The sequence below is a fragment of the Chaetura pelagica genome, unplaced genomic scaffold, assembly GCF_000747805.2.
Source record: "Chaetura pelagica isolate M959 unplaced genomic scaffold, ChaPel_1.0 scaffold76, whole genome shotgun sequence".
Lineage (NCBI taxonomy): Eukaryota > Metazoa > Chordata > Aves > Apodiformes > Apodidae > Chaetura > Chaetura pelagica.
This window is the reverse complement of record NW_009970723.1, coordinates 9898390-9916056: the sequence shown is the minus strand read 5'-3', so window position 1 is coordinate 9916056 and position 17667 is coordinate 9898390. Positions and strand designations below refer to the sequence as shown.

The 17667-nt window shown below is 39.2% G+C and overlaps 1 protein-coding gene across 1 annotated transcript in view; it reads left to right on the top strand.

Annotated features, from left to right (window-relative positions):
* The window catches only part of RGS22 (regulator of G-protein signaling 22), a 61173-nt gene extending 48649 nt beyond the window's left edge, over window positions 1–12524 (top strand). Inside the window, exons 18-23 of the mRNA XM_010006522.1 lie at window positions 889–1050; window positions 4870–5049; window positions 6591–6722; window positions 9691–9825; window positions 11776–11878; window positions 12418–12524. Of these exons, the coding sequence (XP_010004824.1) occupies window positions 889–1050; window positions 4870–5049; window positions 6591–6722; window positions 9691–9825; window positions 11776–11878; window positions 12418–12524 (819 nt within the window). The remainder of the gene's footprint in view (window positions 1–888; window positions 1051–4869; window positions 5050–6590; window positions 6723–9690; window positions 9826–11775; window positions 11879–12417) is intronic.
* The last annotated feature ends 5143 nt before the right edge of the window (window positions 12525–17667 follow it).

The window sequence follows — 17667 nt, the reverse complement described above, 5'->3', positions numbered from 1 at the left end:
TCTGCTTCAACTAAAAAGGTTTCTGTCCCATGTTGACCATTGCACAGCACTTCATCCCTCCAGAACTTCAAGAATTTTATACTGCTGTTAGAAGATAGTTTTCATTCATCCATCTGATTACAAAGGAGGGTTGTTTGGCTTGCTCCTTAGTGACAGCACAAGAACTGTTTGTTCAGGAAGGCAGGCCAGCCTGAACTTAATTTCAAACAAACTGTCCCTGCATAAACCGTCTTTCTCTACCCTTTCCTGGCTGCCTACTGCTCCGTGCTTCACATCATGAGGATTTCCAAAATGTCTCAATGACTTTAAATTCTATTTTACTATTGGTATCTTTATGCCACAGAGAGCAAACTCTCCAGCTTCTGTTGATGATCCTGGCAACACATTTCAAAGCTCATTTTGTTAGTGAGATCCCTGTCAGAAGCATTTTACAACTTTAAGCTATGTGGTTTGTCTGTTCTTTTTTCTTTGGTGGTGGGTTTTTTTGTGTTTTTTGTTGTTTGGTGGTTTTTTTTGTTTGCACAAAACTAAAACTGTTCTCTAGAAAAGTAGCCTGTTGTCATAATCAATAACAATAGCTGTTTCCATACTTTATAGTATGTAGTCATATGGTCTAAATCACTGTTAGTCATTTCCTCTTCCATCATGTCTTCCAAAAAATGTTGTCCAAACCAAACTGGGGGGAAAAAAAAAAGAAAAAAGAAAAATAAAGTGAAGTAAGAAATGAAACCTTGTTGCATTCTATTGTATTCTTGTCATAAACTCATAAACTACTCCAAGTTAGGGTCAGTGCAAAGATAAGAATCAGACAGTTTATGCTAACTAATGTCTTTGTTATTGCTTTTTGAAACAAAGTTTATTTGGTGCATTTATTTCTTCTTTTGACAGCATGTGGACAGTAAGTGGGTTTCTTCATCTAGTGAAATAATTACTTTCCGCAAAGCGCTGTTGAATCCAGTGACAGCAAATCAGTTTCAACGCTTTGTGTCACTGAAAGGAGACCTGCTGGTGAATGGAGTGCTCTTTTGGCAGGAGGTGCAGAAGTATAAGGTATGATGGTAAAATGCAGCAAGGGCAATATCATTCAATTTAAATGTGAATTAAGCCAGTACTGCATGTTAGGATAATTTTAACAAGAATATCTCTAGGCATTTTCTTGTTCATAGTAGAACTCCTTTCACTGTTTAACTGTTTTTTCTTTGACAAAGATCCTTACTTCTTAAGGGTAACTGCTTTTAATGACTTGACTCTATTATCCCTGTATTTCTTTATGCTTCTTCAAACTGCTACATTCTACTGAGTCCTGAAAGGGACACTAATAACTAGCCCACGTTTTGGTATACATCTGTTGAGCAGTAGAAAATATGCAAGAATTAAAATGCTAATTCTGTCTTTATGGTTGCATACTGTTAAATAAAGGGATTGTTCTGAGTTGGGTAATCCCTCAAAAATCAAAGAAAACTTTAAAATTCAATCAAATGTACAGATGTAAAGGTAGTATTACCAAAAAAGCTTATAGGCAGACTCCATCCCCCCTGCATTCCATTAAGTCACATTCGAGTGCAGCTGAGGATGTGGCCAAGGTGAAAGGTGACAGGTGAGTTCAGCAGGGATTTTTTTTGCCTCTCTCCCAGACACACACCTCTGGGAAAATGCTGCTGTGGGGGGTGAAACATAGTGGGAAAACTCTGGAGCAAGTCTTTAATTTGCACTGCAGCTTCCTAGTAACATCCTGGACAGAATGCAGGGGCAACATGGATCTTTCTCTTGTTCCTCCTCCCTTTTGCCTCTGGGATACTGCTGATGCAGAAGTGCTACTGGAGTGCAGAGCCTCTCCTGGGCTCCTGAACATCGCCTGCGTGCACATGGCAGGCAGGGAGCATGAGGCTACCTAACATGCTCTAAATTCAGGACACAAACACAGCTGATGCTGCAGTAGCAGTTGAGGTCCTGCTGCAGGCATGTGCATGTATTTTCACTGTCTAATTTTGCCTATTTGAATCCCCAAGGGAATCATTGCCTGAAATGCTCTAGAGCTGCTGTTATCACTCTCTTGGTTACAGAGTGACTAGCTTAGACTAGAAACTTGACATGAAGGCACCCAAAGTTCCATGACATAAATCCTTACCAAAATATTTGATGTTTTTTCAGATTTGTGACTGTTCATTGCTACATTGTGGAATACATACAAATTAATGGGGAGTATATTTTAGACTGTTTTCTTTGTGGATCTGCTCTCTGAAGAAAGCCTGCATAGTTTTGTGTCCCACCCCCTCTGCTTCATTTATGTTAATATTATTTGTCTTCTTATCAAGAAAAAGTACAATCTGACCATATTTTTACGTGCATGTGATTTCTCATGGTTGCCAGTTGATTCTCTGGGGATGGAGTAGCAGTAGGAGTGTTGTGGGTCAGGCTGAACTGGAGGAATATTGCCAAAGACGTGGGCAGCACTTTGCACAGAGCATATTTGTATTGTCTGAGCCCTATCATGGCATCAATTTAGACAGAGCTCCGTTTAGGAGTCAATGACTACATTGCTTCTAGTAACACACCAGGCTGGTAGCACATCTTGGGACAATAAAAAAAAAAAAAGTTATTAAATATGAATAAACATAACTCTGTGGATCATTTCCATCTGTTCCTCTATGGTCTTGTCTCATCCTTCTTTCTATCATATGGCTTGTTTGTATTCCCTCATAGTACAGCTCTCTGTGTTTTCTTCTATGCTAGCTGAGCAAATAAATCCATGATGTATTCTTAGGATATATTGAATGTGTTTTTGTATTGCCTTAACTTCCTTCATTGTAGCTGCTATCATTCTTTTTTTTTTTTTCTTCAAAAAAGCAAAAAGTATTCCTGTTGTGGTTTGGGCCTATCATGACAGCAAAGAACCAGCCACATGGCTGCTCACTCAACTCCTCCCCCTCCCCCATGCACTGGGATGGGGAGGACAAAGGCCAACTTGAAGCTCATGGGTCAAAACAAAGGACAAGGAGGGTTCTTCACCAATCAAGGTCCTGGACAAAACAGACTCAACTTGGGGAAAAAATAATAATTTAATTTCACACTAATCAAACACACAGGACACAGACAACACAAAGAGCAGGGCTTGCATATGTTACCCCACCCCTCCCTTCTTCCCCGGTTCAAATGCCTTTGTTCCCGGTTTCTCTCCCTCCTTCCCCCCAGCAGCACAGGGAGACAGGGGATGGGGTTTAGAGTCAGTTCACAGGATAGTGGTTCTTGCCACTCCTTCCTCCTCAGGAAGAAGGATTCCTTACAGTCCTTCCCTGTTCTCCCACGGGGTCCCTCCCATGGGAGAGATTCCTCCACGAACCTCTCCTTCATGAGCCCTTCCCCACAAGGTCCAGAGCTGCTCCAGTGTGGGCTTCCCTTAGAATTACGGGCTGCTTCAGGAACAGTCACATCTCCTGGCGAGGGGTCTTCCACAGCTGCATGATCCAAGTTCACTGGCAGCAAATCCACATTCACCCCTCCTGGTGCCTTCAGGGAATGTTCCACCATGTTCCTCCATGAGTGCAGGGGGAACAGCTGCCATCTCACCATGGGTTGCAGGGAAACTTCTGCTAGGGCAAGTTTTTTCCCTTCTTCCTCACCAACCTCTCCACCCCTGCACTGCTTTCACCTCTCCAGCATAGCTCCTTCTCCTCTGCTCAGATCTTATCTCAGTTATTTTGTATGTTAATCACAGAGGCTCATCCACTGTCTCTCTCTAATAGCTCCTTGGCTGGTTTTGGAGCTTGGGGAGCTTCTCATCTTTTTAGTGAAGCCGCCCATGGGGCCCCTACCCCAGTACCAAAAAAACCCACCAAACGAGCACAATTCATAATAAAACAAGCCAGCTCTTTCACATACCACATTACTGGTTAAATACCCTGTTTTTAATTTCTTTGCAAAGTAAATATCCAGCCTCCTACACCAAAATGAAATACACATTCTTCATTTAGAGAGCTCTCTTCCTGAAAATTCTCTTGAGTGCTCATTGTGTCTTTAGTAGATATATGTGATAATCTCTTGGCGTTATAGAAATGCCTTGATGTTTATGGAGAGATGGAAAGTTTGTGTTTCAAAGCGTTTGAATGGAGTTCCTTAAATTATTTTTCCTTCCCGTCAAAGTCCAGTTGTAGCATTGTTAGAGTGTGAAAACACAGCGATAGCAGGTTTTACCAGAACAATAGGTTCACATTAAAAAAAGTAGAAAACCCTAGTGTTTCTTTGATATCTCATCCTTTTAAGTTCAGGGTTTTTTTTTTTATTCTGTTCTGCACAGAGTCATTTCAAACACTGAGGTTTTGGTAAACTAGAACATCTTAATGGATGGGAAAACCAGAAAATTTAAATGAATGGAAGATTGTACTGGTAGCGAAATTGTCTCCTCTTGTGTCAAGATTCCTGTTTATAATATCTTGTATCCTCTAAATAATTCCTCTCTTTCCTTTAAGTATTTAGAGCATTTCTTTGTCTTTTAGTTATCATGGCTATGCTAGTCATAGCAGGCTCATTGTGAAATTCAGTGAATTTCACACCTGTAGGTGTGTTTCTCTTTTCAGAAATGCCTCCTATTTGTCAGTACTAACTGCAGGATAAAATCTACCCTGTTCCATCAGAATGTGCAGGCAGAGATTACCTATGATTGCTGTATATCTGTATTTGCAAACCAGAATTCCCACTCATGTTTAACTATGTCTTTCACCACGCATATTTGCTATAAGAAGTCTGTTCTACACCCTGAAGAAATCGATTTTATAATTATTTTTGTATGACTATTACTCTTTGATCAGTGGGCCCCTGTAAAGGGGCCCTGCATCTCTCCATTGACTGAAAATGCTATTTTTTATCTTTCAGGACTTGTGTCATTCTCATTGTGATGATGCCACAGTCCAGAAAAAGATCACAGCTATTATCGACCGCTTTATTCGTTCTGCCGTTCCCCCAGCTTTGCAGATTGACATCCCAACTGAACAGGCAAAAAAGATTCTGGAGCACAGGAAAGAACTAGGACCATACATCTTTAGAGAAGCACAGGTAAGAAGCTGGGAGAGTAATTGTAACACATCTGGCTAGAGTCTGTGTGCCTGATTTTAAGGACAATCTTTGTTGCTTCTGTGAAAAATGTGGACTTCTTACATAAGCCTGGACATGAAGGAGAACACTGTTGTCATGCATCACAGCAGTGATTGTATGGTGGAGATGACAGAGAAGGTTCAGATATTTACTGCTCTATAAACTGGACGATCTCTGACAGCTACCTTGTCCCGGAAATGTGTGATCCAGGTTTGTGTTAGGAATTCTGGCAGTATAAATTAATTCTGTTTAGGTTTTTAATTGCTTGTTCTTTCCTAATTGGTTAATTGTCAGTGAAGTAATTTGTAGTAAGAAAGTTTGTACTTCATGAAAAAAAATGCAGATGTGATTAAAGCACAAAGACTGCTTAACTTACTGAATGCCTTTCCCTTCTTTGTTACAGCAAGTCTGTACTAAAGGGCTGTAGACAATTTTCTCTCTGATCTTTCTACTAATCAGATTGAACAGCAATTTGTGAACCTTTACTACAGACTTACTCTTTTCTTATTCCTTGTTACTGTCTTCTTTGACTTACCTTCTAAACCCAAGAAAGCGAGTTCCTTTCTCTTCCTATAAAATTGCCACCAAAACCTTTAAGCATCAACTGTGCATCCATAAAGTGTTTGGATCACAAAAGATGAATGGTTTATCAGAGAAAAGGTTTTATATCAGCCCTAAGAGAATAGAGAAATCTGATTTTAGCTTGTGTAAAATCCAGCAAACTCCAGAAATTTGGCTCAAAACCAAGGGAAGAACGTGGCCAGAAAGCTATGACTGGAACATGACAGTAACTCACATGTCACTTTCAAGCCTGTTGAGCCAGAAGCAGTGAGGTGCTGAGCATGCTCAGCTTCTTTGAAGCTGAGTTTCTCAATGAGAATTAAACATCTAAATAAATTGAAAAATGTGAGCCTTGGTACGTGCAGTAACAGAACTTAGTGAGCCCCTCTGTTTGCTTTTCTAAAATTGTTTTTCTTATTCTAGTTCAAAAAATACCCTGTGAGAGATTATATCATTTAAAAATTATCCAGGATTTGCTCATAGATCTGTAATGTGGTTTAAGAGCCTTTCCAGAGGCAAAAAAGTATTTCCTTTCTCTTAAGGAGGGAAAAAAACCCCTCTCCATAACGAACTGAATATTTGAAATACTTGAGCAGTACAGTGGTACAAAAGCAATTCTACTGGTGTATATTTTATCAGGAATACTTGTAAAAAATGATGGATGTTTTCATTAATGCAAACAATTGTTTAGGGAAATATATAAAAAGAAAGTGCCTTTTAACTGTGTTTTAGGAAGATTTCTCACCACTAATAAACACACTGATGAAAAGCATGTGCCGAGAAAAGCTAGGCTGAAATGTCAGGACACAGTACGTGGGAGGAACAAGGCTGTGTATTCAAAACGAAATAGTTCTTTCATTCTCATGGTAAACTACATTTTATTTCACAGTAAAATGTTCTCTTAATGCAGTCAAGACTGACTTTCTTTTCTTTCTGTGCAGATGACTATTTTTGCTCTTCTGTTTAAATTTTGGCCAAAATATTGTGAGTTTCAAAGCAGTTTGGATAGTGACAAAGTTCTATCTGCCTTGGAGAGAAAAAGGATGCAAAAGAAGGAAGGTAAAACAGCACAGGTAAGGCTCACAAAGTTTCAGGTGACAGCTGATGAACGGCATAAAAACTTCCTTCATGAGCAAAAAGACATGAATTCAAATATCCCTTTTTCAGCCTGATTCAAAGCTACCAAAAAACTTCTGTTAGAATTCAAGCTTTACATACAACCCGGTTCTAGGGTGATTAGTTCCCAGTCCTGCCGATGCATATACATATGTTTAACTTGAAGCAGATGAGTCAGTGGAATATTCCTTTCATTAAGCAGAGGGGAAAATGTATTTTAGTCATCTTTTGTGCCAAGAGAAGAGTGAAAAAGAGGGCTGAATTAAAAAAAAAAAATAATCTATGTATGGTCCATGTGTACAATGTATAACTGCAAACCTGTTTGCACTTTCAGTATGTACTGTCCTGTTTTAGGATTTACAGTCCTGGGTCACTACTGAAAACAAAAGAAAACAAAATAAAACCAGATTCCATATCTATTTTTTCAGAAGGAGCATTTGAAAAGTCTGCACATTATTTAAAAAAATATTTATGTGCTAATTGCTTTGTATAGTCTTTGTCTTTTCTTGGATATTTCTCAGCTTTGACAGTGAAATTGTTAGACTGTTAACAATGAGTTTCCAGACAGTTTCAGTGCATTAACAGAACTGTGACCCCTACAGCGGAATGCGTGCTTGTAAAATTGTTTTTCTTGGAATTTTATTATTAAAATATAATGGATTTTTTTTTCTATTGATTATAGGCTTTGCAAATGTTTATTTTTTACGAAATGTAATTGTTTGGCCAGCTTTGAGAAGGAAAAATTCTTTTAAGGGCAGATAAATTATTGGACTTTCAAACTATCATAAGTAGCATTAAAAGACCTTTGCATATTTTAAATACCACATACACATGTGTTGGGATGTTACTCCTGATAAGAAACACATGAGTACCTGGAAAGATAAAGACATATAGGCTGGTAAGAATATGGACAAATCATTATCCTCTTTTGGACACATGAAAACTGAGGACCAGTGAAGTGTTATTCAAGGCCACACACCAATGTCAAGTCAAGTCTAAAACCAAGAACTCATGTTCCTTTCCCCAAAGCACGCTGCCTCCATACAGATATGTCTGGCAAGGCCACTGGCAATACTTACAGTGCAAGAATGCAATATTTCAAAGTAATGCACTTCTGCGTTTTCACAGACTTATTTTTTCCATCTGTTTGTTGCCCGTCTATAAGATTTCTGATTAAGATCAAGGAAGTAAAGAGCAAATCTTGGCCAGGAGGGCAAAAGCCTAGCTTTTATGGGGAACAAATGGGAAAGGTGAATTATCCTTCGAAGCTGGGAAACTGGGTAAGAAATTTTAGAAAGTGACAGACAGAGAATGCAGTTCAGTAAATAGTTTGCAGACTATTTTCCCACCAAAAAAAGTCAGTAATACAGTTACCTTTTAAAATCTCTTGAAAGAATAGGTGGAACAGGTAAGTCTTTGAAATCCTTCTCCCCTTCTTGTTTAAGGAATTTGCCATTCTCTGTTCTCTTGCTTGAGATTTCTGTTCCCTCAGTGACTACATAACTAATCAAATGATTCAGTATCCCTGAAGGATACTGATAAGGTTCATCCAACATAAGCGATAGCAGGTTCACTTGGAGTCAGTTTTTGCAGACTGCCTCAATGCCAGTATTTGTAATTTGTTGCATACACAATTGCATTTTACCTCCAAAATAAATCTTGGAATTTTTTTGTTTTCAAGTTACAAAACAGTTTTAGCTTACACTGTAGATTTGTACTTATTCTTTCCATGCCTTTTCATAAGCATTAATTTCCCTTTTTGATGTTTCCCTCATCTCTCCCTTAGCTTCTTAGCAGCAGGCTTATTTTTTAGTAAATGAGATAATGTCATGGGATATGACATTGTCATAACATTGCCTAACTTATTCTAAGACATTATTCAAGACCTAATTTAATTCATCATTCTCATTGAGAAAGCTATCAAACAAACTATGTTATATTAGCACTATTTCTGTATTTACTTTGACATTCCTGTTCCATCGAGAGTGCCACAAATTAGTAAGCCTGCTCTGAAGAGAAAATAAGCACCACACTGCCTGGGCACTTTTATACCCAAAAGTCACCCTTACAGATGATGGGTCCATAGGACAGTGGGGAACATAAGGAAGGAAAAGGCATCTTGGGAGCAAGGAAGTAGATTATTCCAATCCTTTTTTTATCTTCCAGGGGCTTTCTGAGTGACTTTTGGAAACCATTTGTGTTGACTTCTCTTGGTTTTTTTTTTCACAATTCCTCACTGGCTACATGGGAGGGTTATATTACTTGCTTAATGGGGATGTTGTGGGTTTAGAGACATGAGGTTAAATAAATATGTTGATTAATGTTTATAAAGAGTTTTTGGATCATCAGACAGAGTGTGCAAAGGTGCAGCCTTAGTAAAACACTAAACCAACATGAAAATGACAAATAGTTTATCACCAGAGAAGTTTACAAGGGTTACAGTGCCTTGTCCTTCATTGTAAATGTTTTCAGTGAGATTACGTGTTTTCCTAATGTATTCTGTCATTCATTCACACCTGCTGTGCTGAAATGAATTAGGAAAAATCTGTGTTCTACATTTATATCTGACGCCAAATTAGAAGATCACAATGGCCTCTCAGCCCTTGCAAAATGTTCTCTTGCAGATCTGCCTTCTTTCTTTGCTATATTTTGGAGAGGGTATTGAATCTGAAAGGAAAAGAGTAGGCAGGAGTGTAGAGGTCAGGAAAGTTCAATTAGGACAAAGAAATACTTCAAAAACCCAATATCTTCTGCTGGTTTTTATTATGCACAATGTGATGAATTATGAAACTAGGCATTAGAAAACATTACTGCATATGACACCGTCTCATTTCCAATGACAATTTTTGCCTCCTCAGACTTTGCTTTTTACTTTAACTCAGCAACTATTGTTCACATGTAATTATGAGTTCTTATTATTAGCAGGGTAAAGAAAAAGCACCAACCAGTCAAAAGACTTCGCCTGAGGCAAAACTCGCCGATCTCTCAAGCAGTGCTTTGGGAGATCAGACTGGTCTGGAGTGGAAAGGAAAAGCACCACTTGGTGGATATGGGTGGCAGGTGAATAATAAACCTGTTATTATGAATATAATCATTCAAGAGAAAATGTGAAGATGGAATTTGGCTTTGAATAATCCTGTCAAATGGTTCTTCAATTAATGTTCATTCTTCTACAATTAACTTTGTTATTATAAGTGTATCTACCTTATAGGTAATGATTATTATTTTTTTTTTTAATTTATGTCAAGATTTCTGTTTTGAGTAGTATTAATATCTAACAACATATTAAGCCATTATGTGTGTAAATTTAAAAAGAATTTGTATTTAAAGATAAGCTGAATGAAAGGAAGTTCACATCTCCTTGGAAAACTCGTAGTTTTATAGAATTTGGTTTAGGGTTAAGTCCTGTTCTACTCTATGTCAAAAGCAGAAGCTGAACTCATTTAGGAAATGTAGGTATGGCATAACAATAGGATAACAATAACATTGCCTATTTTATTCTAAGACATTATTCAAGACCTAATTTAATTCATCATTCTCATTGAGAAAGCTATCAAACAAACTATGTTATATTAGCACTATTTCTGTATTTACTTTGACATCCCTGTTCCATCGAGAGTGCCACAAATTAGTAAGCCTGCTCTGAAGAGAAAATAAGCACCACACTGCCTGGGCACTTTTATACCCAAAAGTCACCCTTACAGATGATGGGTCCATAGGACAGTGGGGAACATAAGGAAGGAAAAGGCATCTTGGGAGCAAGGAAGTAGATTATTCCAATCCAGCAGAAGATAGCTGCCTAGCACTTCTTCCAGAACAACTCTCATGATGCATTAAATCTGTTGAGAAAAAGTAACAGTAATTTTATTGGAAAAGCAGGAAGAAGAGCTATGCCATCTTGGGCATATCAGGGGATTGTTCATAGCTGAATTGACACAGCTATAACGTAACAGGGACTCTGGGCAACCACATAATCACAGCTGAGCTGTGCAATGCAGCAATAATTTGCACTCCAGCCACTGATTACATTCCATAGAGCTCTTCCCGTGCCATTACATTGGTGACGAGCAGAATATAGAAACAGGCACTGTGAAATGCCCTCAAAATATGAAACCACAGGTCATAAACTGCATAGTTAAGCTCACACTCTGATCCCTTAAGTTGACCTTTTAACCTTTGCTCATAGCTATTAAAAAAAAGTAAAAAAAAGTGAGCGAGTATATCAATATCATATTCCTTAGCCCTCAAGAGGCAGGTAATTGCAGAAAAAGCAGTATTTTTTTATAGAGAAGGTTCTTCTCCAAGCCCCTTTCTGCTATTGGAAGATGCCAGAAGTTCTTCTTACTGAGTCATGAAATGACAAATTGGCCCTAAATTTCTGTAAGGAAAAAACCAAAACCAAATAAAGTACAGTTCCCATACTGATTTGGGAGTTTGACCTAAATTTTGGCATCTGAACTGCAGTTGTTGCAACATAAATAGCAACATTTGTTCCTTTGAAAAAGAAAGGATGTGACATGTCCAGTTGATCTACCTCTAGTGGTAGCAGCATTCTGTTGGAGAGAGCAGGCAGAAAGAACTCTGAGGCTAATGAGACCGTCAGTTATTTGCGAAAAGATTCACTGGAAGTGGCAGGGAGAAAAAATTAAGTCCTCAATAGCACAAAAGATTGGTATTTTGGAAGGCAGAAGGTCTGTTGTATTTAGGTTTGGAAGGTGAAAGGAGACAGAATAGGACTGAGACAAGGGATGGAGAATAATGAATGTAAACAACAGATCTGTCAAACTTGCTTAAATTGCATTTCAGGGTGTTTTGAGATTCACTTATTTGCAGCAATACTATTTTTCCCCTGATTCAAATATTGTCATGACAAAACTTCTCTTCTTAGTCATTGTGATTATTCAGTAACAGGGGTATACCATAAACAGGTTTTTTGTCTTACTGTTGAAATGGACCGAGAACTACCAGTGACATGGTCTGGAGGCTGATGGTTCTTACTGATTCTTGCAGGCTTCATGGTGCTATTCCAAGTACATAGAAGCCTTGGAGCAGGAGAGAATACTACTTAAAAGGGAAGAAGATCTGGAGAAAAGCTCATCATCATCTCTTACAGGTTGCTAACCAAGCTCTGTAGTTTAGCGGGCCAAGCCTATAGCTTAGGTGAAATTCTCTCAGTATAAGGACTTTGTTTACTCTCCTTTTGAGTTGTGTACATAGACTCTGCCTCTTTCATGCTGTCTGCTGGGGGGTTTCTCCCTGTGCCATAGTTTTCTAAGAGAGGGAAAGTGAAAGTTGAGGGGTATCAGCATTGTCTTTCGTGCACACATCCTGCTGCAGAGAGGGATATGGCCATTTCTTCCTTCTGCACAGTGGCACAGCAATCCTGTTTGGTTCACATACATGTTTCATGCCCTGGCTTCTTGTGCTTCACCAACTTACGTACAAGCATAGACATGAAACTTTTTCTTACCAGTTTGCCAGTGTGCTTGTGGGGTGTGTAGGAGACATTGCTTCACCCTTGTTTTAGCCATGAATATCCTCTTAAGTCTTCCCCAAGGAGATGATGACCTTTTTTGTTCATTAAATAGCTCCATTTAGCACTATGTAATATTAAACCCCTTCAGTTTTTCATAATTTTGTTTCTGCATGCAGGTACCTCATCTACACCCTTTCCAAAGCTGGAAAACTCCAAACAATCCACCATGTCTTCAAAGAGCAGTGTGATTTTGGAGAAACGCTCAAATCTCCCCAAGAAATAGAAAGTGAGTACCAGACTGCCAACAAGCATGCTTTGAAATTTGCATGCTTAAAAGCTAGCTTTCCTGCTGTCTGTGCTGATGCTCATTAGTAGCAAGTTATCTCACTCCAAATCACGTTTAAGAGAAGCTGTTCAGCCTCAAGATGAAAACAAGATTATTTTTTACTCCAGCCATGGTTACTGGACCTAATGTTGACCATATGGAATTTTGTTGCAAAATGGTAGTCTCTGAAATGTGGTCATATAAGCTTTCCAGTTAAAATATTTTAAATAGGAGCATGAGATGACTGGAGGAAGCTCAGACCCCATGGAGTTACTGGCAAGGGACTGACACAGAACTAGCAATAGATCATCTCTGCTGAAGCCAATTAAACATTAGAATGGGAGAAAGAACTAGGACTGCAAAGAAATCTGCTAAAGACAGAAAAGCAGATTTTCCTTCAAAGCTTGGATTCCTAGATGGAAGAATCCCCTGGAGGTTTTGTTTTGTTTTTCTAAGCCTATGTCGAAATTAAAAAATTAATAGAACTTGGACTATTGCCCCCCTTCCTTCTCTGCTCCTCTTTCCTTTTCTAATTCTGTACTTCAGTTCTGCTATTTTAGACAAGTTGGTGTCCTGCCCTCGCTAATCCTAAATTCCCCACTGCCTGAACACACTCTTCCTTCTCTCCACTTAGTTAGAGAGGAGATCGCCCCTTGTGTATTGGTTAGAAGTGGGAGGTGCTGGCAGCAGGGGGGGCTGTAGGGGTGGTCTCTATGAGGAGAGGCTGGGGCTGCCCTGTGCTGGATACAGCTGGTTCCAGCCAACTCCAGCTGACCCATCACAGGACACAGATGAGCCCCTCAGCCAAGCTGGTGGCACCTTGAAGAAATATATTTAAGAAAGCCAGAGAGAGGCGGATGGAATAAAGTGAGTGAAAAACAACAGAGGGAGCACCAAGGCCAGAGAACAAAGAGGAGGTTGAGGAGGAGGTGGAGTTGCTCTATGGTGGAGCAGATGTTCCCTGCAACCCATGGAGGACTGATGCTACAGCAGAAGAAAAGAGTGAGAGGGAAGAAGGGGCTGCCCACTGCCTCAAGTGAGGGGACTGAATGTAATCTCTGTTGATAACAAGCAGGGGAGGAGAGGTGCCTGGAGTGAACTTAAACCTGGGAATGGTGGAGGAAGGGTGTCTTCTCTAAGTGTGTAAATGTTCATTTCTTCTTCTTGTTGCTTTTGTTTTCCACTACCCAACCAGTAATGATTTATTCCAATTGGCAATACATTAATTTTCCCAATTTGAGTCTGTTTTACTTGTGACAGTAATTGGTAAGCAATCTCCCTGTCTTTATCTTGATGCCCAAGCTTTCTCTTTCTCGTTTTTCCTGTTTCCTCCCCTTGTCCTGCTGGGGTGGGGTATATGGAGTAAGTGGGCAGCTGGGTGGGAAATTGGCTGCTAGTGAGGGCCAATCCAACCATAGCTTGTTTTTCTCTTTTTTATGCATTTATTGAAGAACTGTTTCAATTGGCTGCAACACAGCAATGATATTCTGTTACCTTTTGCAGGCAGATTAAAATCTCTCTGAGGAAGGGAATGCAGAGACATTAATGAAAGTGAGCAGGTGACATGCACACAAGGTTTGTCCTTACATTTTCAGAGCAAAGATGACAACTTGGAGTATTACTAGGAAACACAGAACATTAGTCAAGGGCAGAAAATAAACATCTTCCAATCTGTTCCATCATCCCATGATTGTTATACTGACTCTTGTGTTACTCATTTTCATATGATTTTAAACATCAATCCCCAGCCACAGAGTTGTTGACTCCATTCTTCCCTATATGTGTGTAATGCATGTAAGAGACAGGCAGATCAGCGAACTCCAGCTTGCTGAGTTCCTGAGGACTGCCCCTAAGACAGGATTGTCTTCTGCTACCCCTTGCAGCCTCTTGGACGAGAAGAAGGCGCCATGCAGCCCTGTCTCAGTTGTCAGAAGCAAAGGTTCTTCACTTGGTGCCCTTAGATCATACTGCTAAGGACCATTTGTGAGTGCCTTCCTCCTCTGTGTGGTGTCGCAGCTAAGGACAACTAATAGTTGGGTTTTTTTTTTATTCACTCTTGACACAATGATCAAGAATTGTATGGGATTTCCATCAAGAGTTGCTTCAGACAGGCTGCCAGGGAAGAAAGACACTGTTTTATTAATCTAGCTGCCCTGCTCATATGACCTTACAGAAGGAGCAGTGGAGAGATCATTAGTTTAGTTTCTACCTTCCCCATAGTTCAGAGACAGTTTGCTTCATGTTTATCTCCTTCTGTGTTTGGGTGGTTTGTTCATGTGACATTACCTGAGAAAGGTGTCTTGGGTGGAAGCCACAAGGGAGTAAAACATAAAATTCTTGTGCCTGTTTTTCATGCTTTTCCAAATGTTCCCATGTTTTTACAGATGCAGTAAACTTTAATGCTCAGTACATCTAAGGAGGGTGGAGTATAGCATCTTGTAGTGAGCAGAGCACATGTGGTACTGTGTGGCCTACCACTCATTACTGTCAAAGGCAAAGGATCACGAAATGCCATAAATGCAGCGTTGTGTGTCAGTCTAAAAGGCACGTGAAAGGCCACCTTCTACTGCTGTGGTCAGTACAGTGCACGCAACCAAATGCTGGAGCACAGCAGTCAGTTCCTGGTGTTGTATTCTTGCCTTCATGGCACTTTCAGGCACTTAAATAACACGTAGACAATGCTTATGCTGGTAGCTTTGACTTGAATTATACTTAGATTACTTCTAAAATGAAAAATATTATCCAGATATTTGTCACAGATGATACAACTCCTTGTGAATGTGTTCCAGCCTTGCAAATTGTTAACAAAAATGTACCAGCCCCTATGCAAAAACTACTGTCCCAGGCAGCTACTATTATCAGGACTACACATGTCTATTAAACTTAAAAACAAACAGGAAAAAAAAACATTTTTTACTTCAGTAAGTGAGTAGAATTTTGCAAACTGGCTCTATGCCCTCTAAGTTCTGCAAACAGATGATAACCCTCCACCCAGTTTGCGGTTCTTTATCCGTTTTAATGGAAACATCTATGTGTGTATACACACATAGTAATCGATACGCTACGTCTCTACTACATGACAGAGGAGGACCACGTGTATTAGTAATGCTAGAAATACATGCAATATCATTATGCCCATTTTATGTGTTAATTTTCAAGAAATATTGAGCAATTGAACAGGGAATATATTAAGAGACAGGGACTTTTTCATTTCTGGAATATTGAATCTCATCTGATGCAATGGCAGATGCCCCATAACCGCTATTTGGTGATACATCTAAAATGGAATAGTGGGGTTTAGTCTTATCCCAAGGGAATATGCAATGACTATTGCCAGTTCCAGCAGAGAGTCTCAAAACTGAACAGCTGCAGAGACTAACAAAATGTTGTTGTTCTAAATGATGACTGTATCACTTCAGAAAGTCTGCACTGCTGTTGCCTTTTAATCTTGTTCTTGAGATCTGTTTCAGGTTGCTGACCTATATGAGCTCAGCAGTTTTAAAGAGCTAGAAAAGTTTTACTCAACAACCCTAGCACTTCTCCCTTTAGATAACTAAAACTTTATTCCTTCTTTATTTTAACTACATATACCTTGGAACTTTCAGAAGTCTACACCTGAACAACTGTTGCCTGTGGAGTTTGCTGCTACAGACAACAAAAACAATTATATTTTCAGAAATCTGCAAACTTACAAACTCTTCTGGAGACATGTATGCTTTAGTGGTGTTCAAAATACACAGCCTAATCATATTCTTTCAGACTTACTTTTCTTGTTTACTCCCAAGTAATACAACATTTGGATTCATAAGTATTTACTCTTAGATGCTATTAGTGTGTATTTCACTTTTCTCTCATCAGACCTGGCATGTTTATTAAAACATTTTATAATCTTTGAGAGTGGAGTCCTGAAGTTGCTAATTCAAGTACTTCAGATAACAACACAAGTTGTAACTACACACTTCAGGAAGGGGATTTATACACTTTGCTTTGACTTCTCTCATGCTACTGCATGACACAAAGCATCTGACTATGAGATTAATTCCTGAAAATATGTAATGCCGGATTATATTATTAAGGTGCACACTTACAATAGCTTACAAGAGTGGTAGCAGTGGTCACCAAGCCATTTAAAAAGGGGCAAAGAGTTCCACATTTGTGTCTGTACAAGGCTGCTGTGCCATTGCTTCCATACTCCTTATGATCGCTTTTTAGTGGCTGCTTTTAAAAGTACTATTAATGGGGAATGGTCTTAGACCCCAAACTGTGGATTTGTTTGTACCTTTCAAAGTGTGAAAATCTTGTATATAATCATCAGGTGTTGAGATCAGCTAAAAAGGTGCTTTGCAGACACAGCAGTAGACCAGACTCAGCAGACCCAGTTTCCATTATTGGTTCTCAGGACAGCACTGAGTGGCCAAGGCCAGACTGGTTTGTGCCACACCTTGTACATCTTTTACAAATGAAGAATCCTTGTGACTCACTTGGCAAACATGTTTGGCTTAAAAAAAGAGAAACCTATAGATAAAAGTATCAATGAACTGGTGTTTTCATACATCTGGGAGTCTCAGTTTCCTGCTGTTGAGAACACTGAAAAATGGCAGGTGTTCCTTTCTTTCTCCTTCTATGTCTTCAGCCCTATACATTATTACAGACTTGGGAACATTTTCTGTCCTCTACCACTGGTACATTTGTGAAATGACCAGTACTATTGCTCTAGTCAAAACTAGTGACTTTAGCTTGTGTGCATGTAAGAATAATTGAAAAGGGACCAGATGTTTCACAATTCTGTCCCAAACTTGGAAAATAAAATCCTTACATTATTTATGTTTCTGATGTTAAATACTTGGCCAGGCTGATTACTGTGTAGCTGAATGTGGCCAGTGGAGCTGCAGTAATCCAGCTTGAATCTAACCTGTTTAAATTGTCCCTCTACATTCAAGTGATGATTTTTGTCACTTCCTTCTTACAGAAATGCTTTTAGTCAGTTATTGTGAATCATGTCTGAATGCAGCTAAGATGGAGTTAATTGGTATTTTTTTAAGCTTATGGAACATTGCTTGTTTTAATACATTCAGTAGTTGCTGTAAAAATGTTAGGGAAA